The sequence below is a fragment of the Pristiophorus japonicus genome, chromosome 1 (genome assembly GCF_044704955.1).
Source record: "Pristiophorus japonicus isolate sPriJap1 chromosome 1, sPriJap1.hap1, whole genome shotgun sequence".
Taxonomy (NCBI): Eukaryota; Metazoa; Chordata; class Chondrichthyes; family Pristiophoridae; genus Pristiophorus; species Pristiophorus japonicus.
In genome coordinates, this window is record NC_091977.1 from 446,297,916 (window position 1) to 446,310,726 (window position 12,811).

General features: G+C 44.8%; 1 protein-coding gene across 1 annotated transcript in view; it reads left to right on the forward strand.

Moving 5' to 3' along the window:
- smchd1 (structural maintenance of chromosomes flexible hinge domain containing 1) overlaps window positions 1–12,811 on the forward strand; it is a 302,280-nt gene that overhangs the window by 228,779 nt on the left and 60,690 nt on the right. Inside the window, exon 36 of the mRNA XM_070893027.1 lies at window positions 3,671–3,802. Coding sequence (XP_070749128.1) covers window positions 3,671–3,802 — 132 coding nt within the window. The remainder of the gene's footprint in view (window positions 1–3,670; window positions 3,803–12,811) is intronic.

Here is a 12,811-nt window from a genome sequence, read left to right on the forward strand (position 1 = left end):
TCCTCGATTCCGAGGGACTGCCTATTTTTTTTTTCAACAGATGTGCCTGTAAAATATTTTACTATTTTGTTTTATGTTCTTTGATAATTTAATTTCATAGTTCCTCTTTGCCCTCCTAATTATTTTTTGACTTCTCTCCTAATCTCTTCGTATTCTTCCTTCTCATGCACTCCCCAGCTGCCTATGTACTTAATGTATGCCTCTTTTCTTACCCTCAATTGTTCTCATGACTTTATTCATCTATGGAGTCTCATTAGTGTTTAATTTGTTCTTTCCTTTTAACGGAATATATTGTTCCTGCACTCTGCTGAACACCATTTTTAATGTTTCCCATTGCAGTTCTACATCGTTATTTGCCAATGTTGTTGCCTATTTTATTTTCCCAAGTTCTATTCTCAGTCCAACAAAATCAGCGTTTCTCCAATCTATCACCCTGGTTTTCGTTATACTTCTGTCCTTCTTAATTATTATCTTAATGCGTATTATTTATGGTCACTTACCTAGCTGTTGCTCGACCTTTACATCTTTTATCTGCTCTGGTTCATTCCCATCACTAGATCCAATCGCGAATCCTCCCTTGTTGGGCTTTTTACATATTGGGTTAGAAAGGAATCCTGTACACATTGTAGGAACTCTATTCCCTTATCCCCTTTACCTCTTCTGCCCAATTAACATCGGGATAATTGAAATTCTCCATGATTATTATTCAATGTTTTTTATTAATTTCCCTAGCTTATCTGAATATTTCTCCTTCCACTATTAGATGGTCTGTAGACTATACCTATTTGTGTGATTGATCCTTTATCTTTTAACTATCCATATGGATTCTATTTTTGTCTTGCTGATAGCTGCGTCACTTTTTTCTACTGCCATTGTTATCCCTCATAAGTACAGCTGCTCCACCTCCCCTTGTTCCCCCTCTTTCTTTTCTAAATATGTTATACCCTGTAATTTTTAATTCCTAATCCTGATTTTTCTGTAGCCATGGGCCCAAGTTTCCACAAGAAAAAAAACGGGCACCCCTCCGAGCTGGGCGCCTGTTTTTCGCGCCTAAAACGGCGCCTTAAAAAATCCTCGGTATTCTCCACCTACTTACAGGTCCTCTGGCCCTCGGCGCAGCCAGCACGAGCTGTGGGGGGGTGGAGCCAGGTCCCGGCGCTGAAAACAGTGCCGGGACCTCTGCACATGCGCGCTACAGTCGGCATGCAAGTGCAGTAGCTCCAGGCGCCGAACTGTGTGGGAGGGGCCCGAAGCACGCAACCCCTAGCCCTGGCCGAATGGCCTCACTGGGGCTGCGTGAATGAGGCTCCTCCCACGGCCAGCTCCTGCTCTCTTTCCCCCCCCCCCCCGACAAGACCCGACACTCGCTCCCCTCCCCCCGCCGACCAGACCCGACCCGACACCCGCCCCCCCCCCCCCCCCCCGACTGACCCGACCCGACCCGCGCTCCTGTTCCCTGACCCGACCCCCCCCCCCCCCCTCGCTCTCTCTCTCTCTCTCTCTCTCTCCCTCCCTCCCTCCCTCCCTCCCTCCCTCCCCCTCCCTCTCTCTCTCTCTCTCTCTCTCTCTCTCTCTCTCTCTCTCTCTCTCTCTCTCTCTCTCTCTCTCTCTCTCTCTCTCTCTCTCTCTCTCTCTCCCTCCCTCCCCATCTCTCTCTCTCCCTCTCTCTCTCCCTCCCTCCCTCCCTCCTTCCCTCCCCCTCTCCCTCTCTCTCTCTCTCTCTCTCTCTCTCTCTCTCTCTCTCCCTCTAGCTCAGCGGCACAAACGGCTGCAGAATTCTCCCTGGCTTGAAGCACTTTCACACATGTAGGAAGATGGTTTATTTAATTTTTTCTTGGCTTATAAATGTTTATTCAGGTTGGATTTATTTGTATAATATTTGTAGAAGTATAAATAAGGATTTATTGTCGAATTTAATGAGTTCCCTCCCCCCCCCCACCTCGTTCTGGACGCCTAATTTGTAACCTGCGCCTGATTTTTTAATGTGTAGAACAGGTTTTTTCAGTTCTACAAAAATCTTCACTGGCTCCATTCTACTTTAGTTTGGAGTACATTTTCACTGTGGAAACTTTCAAATCAGGCGTCAGTGGCCGGACACGCCCTCTTTTGAAGAAAAAATTCTGTTCTAAACTGGAACTGTTCTACCTGACTAGAACGGCAGAAAAAAAAATGTGGAGAATTGCGATTTCTAAAATAGTCCATTCTCCACCAGTTGCTCCTAAAAAATCAGGCGCGAATCATGTGGAAACTTGGGCCCCATGTCTCAGTAACCCCTACTATGTCTGGTTTCTCGCAATGCATGATTGCCTCCAGCTCCTCTGTTTTATTACAGACACTGTGTACATTGCTGTACAGAAAGTTGAACTAATTTTTAATAGGATTTCCTCTCATATTATGTTTAACCATCTTTTTAAACTCCTGTTCTCTAACTCTATTTATTCCTTTGCTATCAGTGTTCTCCCTTACCTATGCTCTCTTTTCCTGTTTATATTTAGGCTGGTTACGTTTCTTATAGATTCCCTCCCCCCATCTTATTAGTTTAAAGCCTTTGCCATCTCATATTTACTCTTCCGCTAGGACACCAGTTCAGTTGGAGCCCGTCCCATCGGTACAGCTCCTTCCTGTCCCAGAACTGGTGCCAGTGTCCCATGAAAAGTAACCCCTCTTTCTCACATCAACCTTTTAGCCACGTGTTAATTCTCATGATCTGTCTGCTTCTTTGCCAATTTGCACGTGGCTCGGGCACAATTCAGAGATTATTACCCCGAGGTCCTGCTTTTTAATTGAGTCTAACTCCTGATACTCGCTCAGCAAGACCTCCTCCGTTCCTACGCAACATGGACCACGCAACTGGATTTACCTCTTCCTTTTCTAAGTTCCTTTCCAGCCACCGAGAAATATCCCTTACCGTGGCATTGGGTAGGCAACACACCCTTCGTTCTTGGCTGCAGAGGACGCAGCTCAGAAATTATAAAATGAGCTCGACAAATGATATAAATGAGCAAAATAATGACATGAGATTCAACAAGACAAGTTTGAAGTACTGCAGAAGGGAAGGAAAAATAGGCAACAGACATACTGTACTTCATTAATGATTTTTAAACAGCTAACAAAATTGAGAGAGACCTAGAAGTCTTAGTTGACTTAGCGTTGAACATGTCTAACTAATGCAGAGCAGCAATCACTAAAACAATAGAATGTTGAACTGTAAAGCGTGGAATATATGTCGGAGGACGTCGTATTCAAACAATATAGTCGTCTGGTCCTGCCACACCTTGCACACTTGTGATCATTTTTTATCATGAGATATGGTGACACTGGAGCCAATGCAGAAAAGAGTTGCAAAACTGATCCCCAGTGTTAAAGGTCTGAGTCATGAGGAAAGATGGGAAACTTTGGCTTTTCAGGCTGGAAAGGAGGTACATGAAATAGTAAATGATATAGAAAGGGTAAATTTGGAAATCCGGTTGGAGTAGTGCAGGCAAAAATCCTAAGATAATTTAAGAATGAATTGCTGTCGTTGGAGGACTTTGGGGTCTTTATTTGACTGTGGATGAACTGAGATGGTCCTTAGTCATCAGTAATTACCTTGTGAACTTCTGAACTAATTTGTAAAGAAGGCATTTTGTAAATATTTCCATTTCTTTTTTGCTATTTTTTTTCATTCCAGATTACTTTGAATGTGGTACCAGGTGAAGCAGTGAAATTAATGCCAGAAGAACACCCAGCCACTCCTACTGTCTCAAATGTCCGCAGTGTTGCCCATCGCACCTTGGTCAAAAATTTGTGTCTGAAGATCATGGTAATAAAATTATTTTTGTTACAACGTTAAATATAAATGTTAATCATTAATTATTTTTCTGTTTTATCTTGCTGTTCCATGGATGCCAGCAGCCCTTCAAAACCTTGCCCAACGAACCCAGGTTGTGATTGTCAGCAGGTTGCTTGGAGGGTATTACAGCTGTGCCCAATTCTGCTTTCGTCCATTGTCCACATGCATTCTTTCCAGCAAGGGTCACTAAAATGCAGTCAGGAAGGTAATATCTGGCAAATTACATTCTGTTAATGAATTATTTCTCAAATCTAAATATGGTTGGTGGACTTGGGTATTAAGGGGCTGAAATTGTCCCCTTCCTTAAGGTCTATTACCGCTTCTTAAGAGGGGATAGGCCTCACCGACTGGGGGCAGATGGATGGGCCAACCCATTCTAAATTGCCCCCGGGCCGGGAGCGACAGGAATGGGTTTCCGTGCTGCTGCCCCGTCGGGCATGCGCCGACCCCTTTCCGCCCCGTGCAGGAAATTGCCCTGTGGGAGCAATGGCGACCGCTACCCCCAGTCGGGCAGCTGTGTGTGGTTTGGCGGCGCTTCTTATTTTAATTGTCGGCCAAATGCGAGGTCGGCCCAACAGTGGTGGCCATGGGTTCGGTTACGCCGCCAACAGGCAGCCCAGCACCCACTCTTGTGAACCAAGGCCACTGGCCTGGCCGAAACTCTCCCTGGTGGACCAGTGGGTGCCACTGAAGTTTATGCAGAGTTCACAGCGGCCCTCCCCTTTAACTGATGACTTGGTCGTGATGGCCGCCCCACTCCAAGTGCACTTCCGCCCCTCAACACCGCCCCGGCCAGAAATAAAAGCCAAAGAGTTGAATATTGGTCCAATCTCATGGGGTGGAGAAAAAACTACTGAAGCAGTGAGTGTGCATACTTTTTTGGTCAAGGGGCAATTTCAGCCCCTAAATGTAAGCAATAAATTGATTATTGCTTGAAAGAAATGTTTATAGGCAATGGGAAGGAAAGCAAAAGGAATCACATGAAGAAAACTGATTGAAGAGAAAGCCAAACTGCTATAGCGATGGTGTGGGGTGGGAAGGGAAGCTATTAGAGATTTTATGATCAGATAGGTAAAAGTGAAACCAAGTGAGGGCAGGCCCAGAGAACTGGACAACAGTGAGGAATTGGAGCGGGATGGTGTGGTTGACCATAGACTGTCGATTAGTTGAGAAGCGAGTGATGCGACACAATCACAGTAAGCGAGTGTAGTTTGTGACTGGTTAGGGCTGTTTCAGTGTTGTAGGAGGGACAGAAGTCATACTGAAGGAATTCAAGCCAGGAGTTATGAGAGATGGGCATGGATTTGGGAGATGGCAACTGTTTCAAGGAGTTTGGAGAGGAAACGCAGGTTGCAGGTAGAGGTAGCTTGAGGACTTTTTGAGGGGGGGTGATGACAGTGACTTTTAAAAGGAGGGGGGCAGTGCTTGAGGAGAGGGAACTATTTACTATGTTAGCTAGCATAGGGCCAGGAGCTAATTTGTGTGGTCGGCTGTTTCATGGGATTGGGGCAGCAAGAGTTATGCTTTCATAGATGGGTTCAGCTTAGTGAAGGTATGGGAGAGAAACTAAGAGTCAGGGATCCAGGCCTTGGGAGGTTTTGCTTGAAGGAGAGGAGGGGGAAAGCAGCAGAGGTATCTGCTTGGTGTAACAGAAATCCAGGAGCACCTTGCACTTGTTGGAGAGGGATTTAAGGAAGTGGTTGGTTGTGGAGAAGAGAACCCAAGGTTTATCTTTGCTCTCCAGGATAATCCTAAAGTAGATAGTTTTGAAAGAGGTGACTGAGGCTTGATGGTGTTTCTGGTCCAGACAGATCTGGCCTATGGATGGCTACGTCAGTTTTGTGGCCGCTACATTCAGTGCCTTGGACTTGAGGGACTGAAGAGGGGAACAACCAGGATGGGAGACAGTGGATGCTTGGATACCAAAGCTAGAGGGGAGGGAGTAGTTATGCAAATCAGTAGCTGCAAAGGTGATGAATAGAGAGAGAAAGTCTAGGCAATTGGAAGTTTGAAAGTGCAGTTGTAACTGATTTGGAAGAGATTTTTTTTCCATGGACGGGCACAGAAGGAATTGGGGTTGGGCAATAGGAGTTGTGGGTGGTGAGGGATACAAGGAAGTGGTCAGAGATTGCCGCCTTAGTGACAGACAGCGAAAATAGGGAGGCCATGGAGGATGGTGAGCTTGAGGAGGTGGTGCATGATTATGGGTAGAAGGGCTTGTATAAAGGGAAGACAGAAGATTAAGAGAATTTAGAGGTGCGAGGTCAAGGGGAGCTACTCATTAGAGGCTGAGGGAGGAAAGGGGGAAAAGATATCTCAGGGTGGCGCTTGGGGTTCAATCGACAACATCATTTTGAAGTGGAAGTATAAGGGATGGAATAGGGTAAAGTCTGAAAAAAGAAAAGGTGCCAGAGGAGTTGGGGCAGAGACCAAGTTGTGGGTTAGTGACGAGCTTTTATATTGCTAGCATGTCTGTTTGGGCAGTGCAGGTAGTGGAAAGTATAGCCAGGCAGGCAGGCTTTGATAAAGGGCAAGGTGTCACTACTCATGAGCCAAGTTTCAGTCAAAGCCAGGATGTCAATAAAATGATCCATAATATGGTCATCGATAGCAAGAGTCTTGCTTAATAGTAAATGGACACAGGATAATGACAACACCTTGTATTTATATAGCGCCTTTAACATAGTAAAATGTCCAAGGTGGTTCACAGGACTATAATAAAACAAAATTTGACACCGAGCCACATAAGGAGATATTGGGTCAGCTGACCACAAACCTGGTCAAAGAGGTAGGTTTTAAGGAGCATCATAAAGGAGGAAAGTGAGGCGGAGGGAATTCCAGAGCTTGGGGCCTTGGCAGCTGAAGGCACGGCCACCAATGATTGATTCAAACCAGGGATGCTCAAGAGGCCAAATTTAGAGGAGCACACATATCGTGGAGGTTATGGGGCTAAAGGCGATCAGAGATATGGAGGGGATGAGGAGGAATTTGAAAACGGGGATGAGAATTTTAAAATCGAGGCGTTGCTTAACTGGGAGCCAATATAGGTCAGTGAGCACAGGGTTGATGGATGAATGGGACTTGGTGCGAGTTAGGACACGGGCAGCCAAGTTTTGGATGACTTCAAGTTTACGTAGCATAGTATGTGGGAGGCCAGCCAGGAGTACATTGGAATAGTCAAGTCTAGAGGTAATAAAGGCATGGATGAGGGTTTCAGCAACCGATGAGCTGGGCAGAGTCGGGCGATGTTACGGAGGGAAGGAAGTGGGGTGCGGTGGTGATTGTTGATTCACTGGCAGCATCCAAAGTGGTCAGTGGACTGAATGGACGGGATGGGAAACACAGTTCTGCTGCGTGGGGAGGTTCCTGAATGAGAAGGATGGGTCAATTGGGCTTGCTGTTGGTAAGGAGAGCGTGACCGGTACTTTGGGCACTTTGGAGAATGCCGAGAGGAATAAAAGTTTGCTATGCATTTATTTGAAAGGGTTTAAATCTGGAGCAAATGCATTGGGGAGAAATAAAAGGTAGTGTAGCCAGGTGACTGGTAGGGAAGATCAATGGGGCCGAATGGGAAAGAACGGGCGGATAGAAGTAACTGGCTTGTTTCTGGAGTGGTTGCCAAACTCAGATGCAAATGGTCACAAAGGGAATTCAGGTTGCCTAGGCTTGGCAGAAAAAAAAGTCACAACTATTCACGAATGTAAACCAAATACAGGGGGCTGAAGAAGTCTAAAGTTGAAGTCTGAGAAAAAAATAACAAGAATTAGGAACAGGAGAAGGCTATACGGCCTTGACCCTGCTCCGCCAGTCAATAAGATCATGTTTGCAAAACTCCACCTGATTTCCATATCCCTTGAAGCCCTTGCACATACTCAACGACTCGGCATGCACAGCCCTTTGGGGTAGAGAATTTCAACAGTTCACAACCATCTGAGTGACAGAGGGTGGATATTGGGGAACCAGTGGATGTGGTGTATTTGGACATCCAGAAGGCATTTGACAAGATGCCACATAAAAGGTTATTGCACAAGTTAAAAGTTCACGGGGTTGGGGGTAATATATTAGCATGGATAGAGGATTGGCTAATGAACAGAAAACAGAGAGTCGGGATAAATGGTTCATTCTCGAGTTGGCAATCAGTAACTAGTGGGGTGCCGCAGGGATCAGTGCTGGGACCCCAACTATTTACAATCTATATTAACGACTTAGAAGAAGGGACTGAGTATAACGTAACCTAGTTTGCTGACTATACAAAGATGGAAGGAAAAGCAATGTGTGAGGAGGACACAAAAAATCTGCAAAAGAACATAGACAAGCTAAGTGAGTGGGCAAAAATTTGGCAGATGGAGTATAATGTTGGAAAGTGTGAGGTCATGCACTTTGTCAGGAAAAAAATCAAAGAGCAAGTTATTATTTAAATGGAGAAAGATTGCAAAGTGCTGCAGTTCAGCGGGACCTGGCGGTACTTGTGCATGAAACACAAAAGGTTAGTGTGCAGGAACAGCAAGTGATCAGGAAGGCCAATGGAATCTTGGCCTTTATTGCAAAGGGGATGGAGTATAAAAGCAGGAAAGTCTTGCTACAGTTATACAGGGTATTGGTGAGGCCACACCTGGAATACTGCGTGCAGTTTTGGTTTCTGTATTTACGAAAGAATATACTTGCTTTGGAGGCAGTTCATAGAAGGTTCACTAGGTTGATTCCAGAGATGAAGAGGTTGACTTATGAGGAAAAGTTGAGTAGGTTGGGCCTCTACTCATTGGAATTCCATGATCGGATCAGCCAACATCGTATTAAATGGCGGAGCAGGCTCGAGTGGCCATATGGGCCTACTCCTGCTCCTACTTATGTTCTTATCTGAGTGAAAAAATTCCTTTTCATCTCAGTGTTAAATGGCCGACCCCTTATCCTGAGATTATTACCCAGCCAGGGGAAACAACCTCTCAGTATCTAGCCTGTCAGTCCCCTGTAAGAATCTTGCATGTTTCATAAGAATATAAGAAATAGGAGCAGGAGTCGGCCAATTCGCCGCTCGAGCCTATTCCGCCATTTCATGAACTCAGCTCCACTTCCCTGCCCGCTCCCCATAACCTTTTATTCCCTTGTCGCTCAAAAATCTGTCTCTCTCCGCCTTAAATATATTCAATGACCCAGTCTCCACAGCTCTCTGATAGATTTACAACACTCTGAGAGAAGAAATTCCTCCTCATCTCAGTTTTAAATGAGCGGCCCCTTATTCTAAGACTGTCCCCTAGTTTTAATTTCCCCTATGAGGGGAAATATCCTCTCTGCATCCACCTTGTCGAGCCTCCTCATTATCTTATGTTTCGATAAGATCACCTCTCATTCTTCTGAACTCCAATGAGTATAGACCCAACCTGCTCAACCTATCTTCATAAGTCAACCTCCTCGTTTCCAGAATCAACCTAGTGAACCTACTGTGAATAGCCTCCAATGCAAGTATATCCTTCCTTAAATATGGAGACCAAAACTATACGCGGTACTCCAGGTGTGGCCTCACCAATACCCTGTACAGTTGTAGCAGGACTTCTCTGCTATTATAAGGCCAATAAAGACCAACATTCCATTTGCCTTCCTGGTTACTTGCTATACCTGCATTCTGACGTTTTATATTTCATGCACAATGACCCCCAGGTCCCTCTCTACTGCAGCACTTTGCAATTTTTCTCCATTTAAATTATAATTTGCTTTTCTATTTTTTCTGCCAAGATAGATAACCTCACATTTTCCCATATTATACTCCAACTGCCAAATTTCTGCCCACTCACTTAGCCTGTCTATATCCCTTTGCATACTTTTTGTGTCCTCACAATTTGCTTTCCCACTCATCTTTGTATCATCAGCAAACTTGGCTACATTACACTCGGTCCCTTCATCCAAATCATTAATATAGATTAGAAATAGTTGAGGCCCCAGCACCGATCCCTGCGGCACCCTACTAATTACTGTCTGCCAACTGGAAAATAACCCATTTAACCCGACTCTGTTTTCTGTTAGTTAGCCAATCCTCTATCCATGCTAATATGTTACACCCAACCCCATGAACTTTTATCTTGTGCAGTAACCTTTTATGTGGTACCTTATCGAATGGCTTCTGGAAATCCAAATACTTCATCCACTGGTTCCTCCTTATCCACCCTGCTCGTTACATCCTCAAAGCACTCTAGAAAATTTGTCAAACGTGATTTCCCCATGATTATCCACTATTGGGATGTTTTTAATGTCTTGTACCATGAAGACCGTTACAAAATATTTGTTCAAAGTCTCTGCCATTTCTCTGTTCTCCATTATTAATTCCCCAGTCTCATCCCCTAGGGGACCAACACTTACTTTAGCCACTCTTTTCCTTTTTATGAACCTATAGAAACTCTTAATATCTGTTTTTATATTTCTTGCTAGTTTACTTTCATAATCTATCTTCTCTCTCTTTATCATTTTTAAGTTGTTCCTTGCTGGCTTTTAAAAGTTTCCCAATCCTCTAACCTCCCACTAGTTTTGGCCACATTGTATGCCCTTGTTTTCATTTTGATACTATCCCTTATTTCCTTAGTTAGCCACGGATGATTATCCCGTCTCTTACAGTCTTTCCTTCTCATTGGGATATATTTTTGTTGCGAGTTATGAAATAGCTCTTTAAATATCTGCCACTGCTCATCAACTGTCCCATACTTTAATCTATTTCCCCAGTCTACTTTAGCCAACTCTGCCTTCATACCTTTGTATTCTCCTTTATTTAAGCTTAGGACACTGGTTTGAGATCCAGCTTTCTCACCCTCCAACTAAATTTGAAATTCATCCATGTTATGGTCACTCATTCTTAGAGGATCCTTTACTAGGATATCATTTACTAATCCTGTCACATTACAGAGTACCAGATCTAAGATAGCCTGCTCCCTGGTTGGTTCCGCAACTGTTGAAGGAAGCTATCCCAGATACACTCTATGAATTCTTCTTCAAGGCTACCCTGGTCAATTTGCTTTGTCCAATCAATATGATGGTTAAAATTGCCCATGATATTGCCGTTCCTTTTTTTTTAAGCAAGTCTCCATTGTTTCTTGATTTATACTCCGTCCAACAGTGTAGCTACTGTTAGGGGGCCTATAGATTACACCAGCGATCTTTTCCCCTTATTCCTTATCTCCCCCAAACTGAGTCAACATCTTGATCTTCTGAGCCAATATCGTTTATCACTAACGCACTGATCCCATCCTTTATTAACAGTGCTACCCCACTTCCTTTCCCTTTTCTGTCTGTCCTTCTGAATTGTCAAATACACCTGAATATTTACTTCCCAGTCCTCGTCACCTTACAACCACGTCTCTGTAATGGCTATCAGATCATACCCATTGGTATCTATTTGTGCCGTTAATTCATCTATTTTGTTACGAATGCTACATGCATTCAGATAAAGAGCTTTTAAATTTGTTTTTTCACCATTTTTTCCTGATTTGACCCCACTTTCTGATTTCACCTTCATGTTTATATATTCTGTCCATTCCTGGCACACTCTGGTTTTCATTCCTTCCGCCCCCCCCCCCCCCCCTGGTGCTGCCCTGATCTATTTCCTTATAATTTTTTTCATTTTTGCTCACCTGAATCCTCCTCTTTTCCACTCCACCCCCCACTAATTAGTTTAAAGTCCTCTCTACAGCCCTAGTTCTTTGAATCGCCAGGACCCCAGTCCCAGCACGGTCTAAGTGGAGCCCGACCGAACGGAACAGCTCCCTCTTACCCCAGTACTGGTGCCAGTGTCCCATGCACCAAAACTCATTTCTCCCACACCAGTCTTTGAGTCACGTGTTTAACTCTCTGATCTTATTTACCCGATGCAAATTTGCTCATGCCTCGGGTAGTAATCCAGAGATTATTACCTTTGTGGTTCTGCTTTTCATTTTAACCCCTAGGTACTCATACTTCCTCAGCAGAACCTCTTTCTTTGTTCTATCTATGTCATTGGTACCCACGTGGATCACGACAACGGGATCTTCCCCCTTCCACTCCAAGTTCCTCTCCAGCCCAGAAGAGATGTCCTTAACCCTGACACCAGGTAGGCAACACAGCCTTCAGGAATCATGCTGTTGGCTGCAGAGAACAATATCTATTCCCCTAATGATACTGTCCCCTACCACTATAACGTTTCTTTTTACTTCCCCCACTTGAATGGCCCCCTGTACCACGGTGCTGTGGTCAGTTTGCTCATCCTCCCTGCAGTCCCTGCTCTCACCCACACAGGGAATAAGAGCCTTGAACCTGTTGGACCTGAGACTCCTCCATCACTCCATCCTGAGTCCCTATATCTTCCTCACTCGTAGTCACACCCTCCTGTCCCTGACCACGGATCGAATTTGAATGAATTAATCTAATTGGTGTAACTAGCTCCTGAATCGCGGCATCCAGGTAACTCTCCCACTCCCTGATGTGTCGTAGTGTCTGCAGCTCGGATTCCAGCTCATTAACGTGGAACCGAAGTCCCTCGAGCTGCAGACACTTGCTGCACATATGATCGCCGTGAACCTCAATGGCATCCACCAGCTTCCACATGTTGCAGCTGTAACACATCGTCTGCCCTGCCATCTATAATGTATTTAATTAATTAGATTTAGTTTTTAGTTATTAATCCCGGCCCCTAATTTAAGGTCCTTAATTTAATGCAAGAAAAGAGAGTAAAGAGAAAAACTCACCAACCAAATACTTCCCTGCCTTCCTGTGATGTTGAACATAGTCGTCCTGTTCTCCTTTGTCGCCTTCTCTTACCTGCTTATGCTGCTCCCTGCGGTGGCTGGCTGCTGTTGCTCCTCCTCTGTTCCCACCCAGGTCGGGTTGGGACTGCCGCTTTAAGAACGTAAGAAATAGGAACAGGAGTAGGCCATACGGCCCCTCAAGCCTGCTCCGCCATTCAATAAGATCATGGCTGATCTGATCATGGACTCGGTTCCACTTCGCTGCCCGCTCCCCATA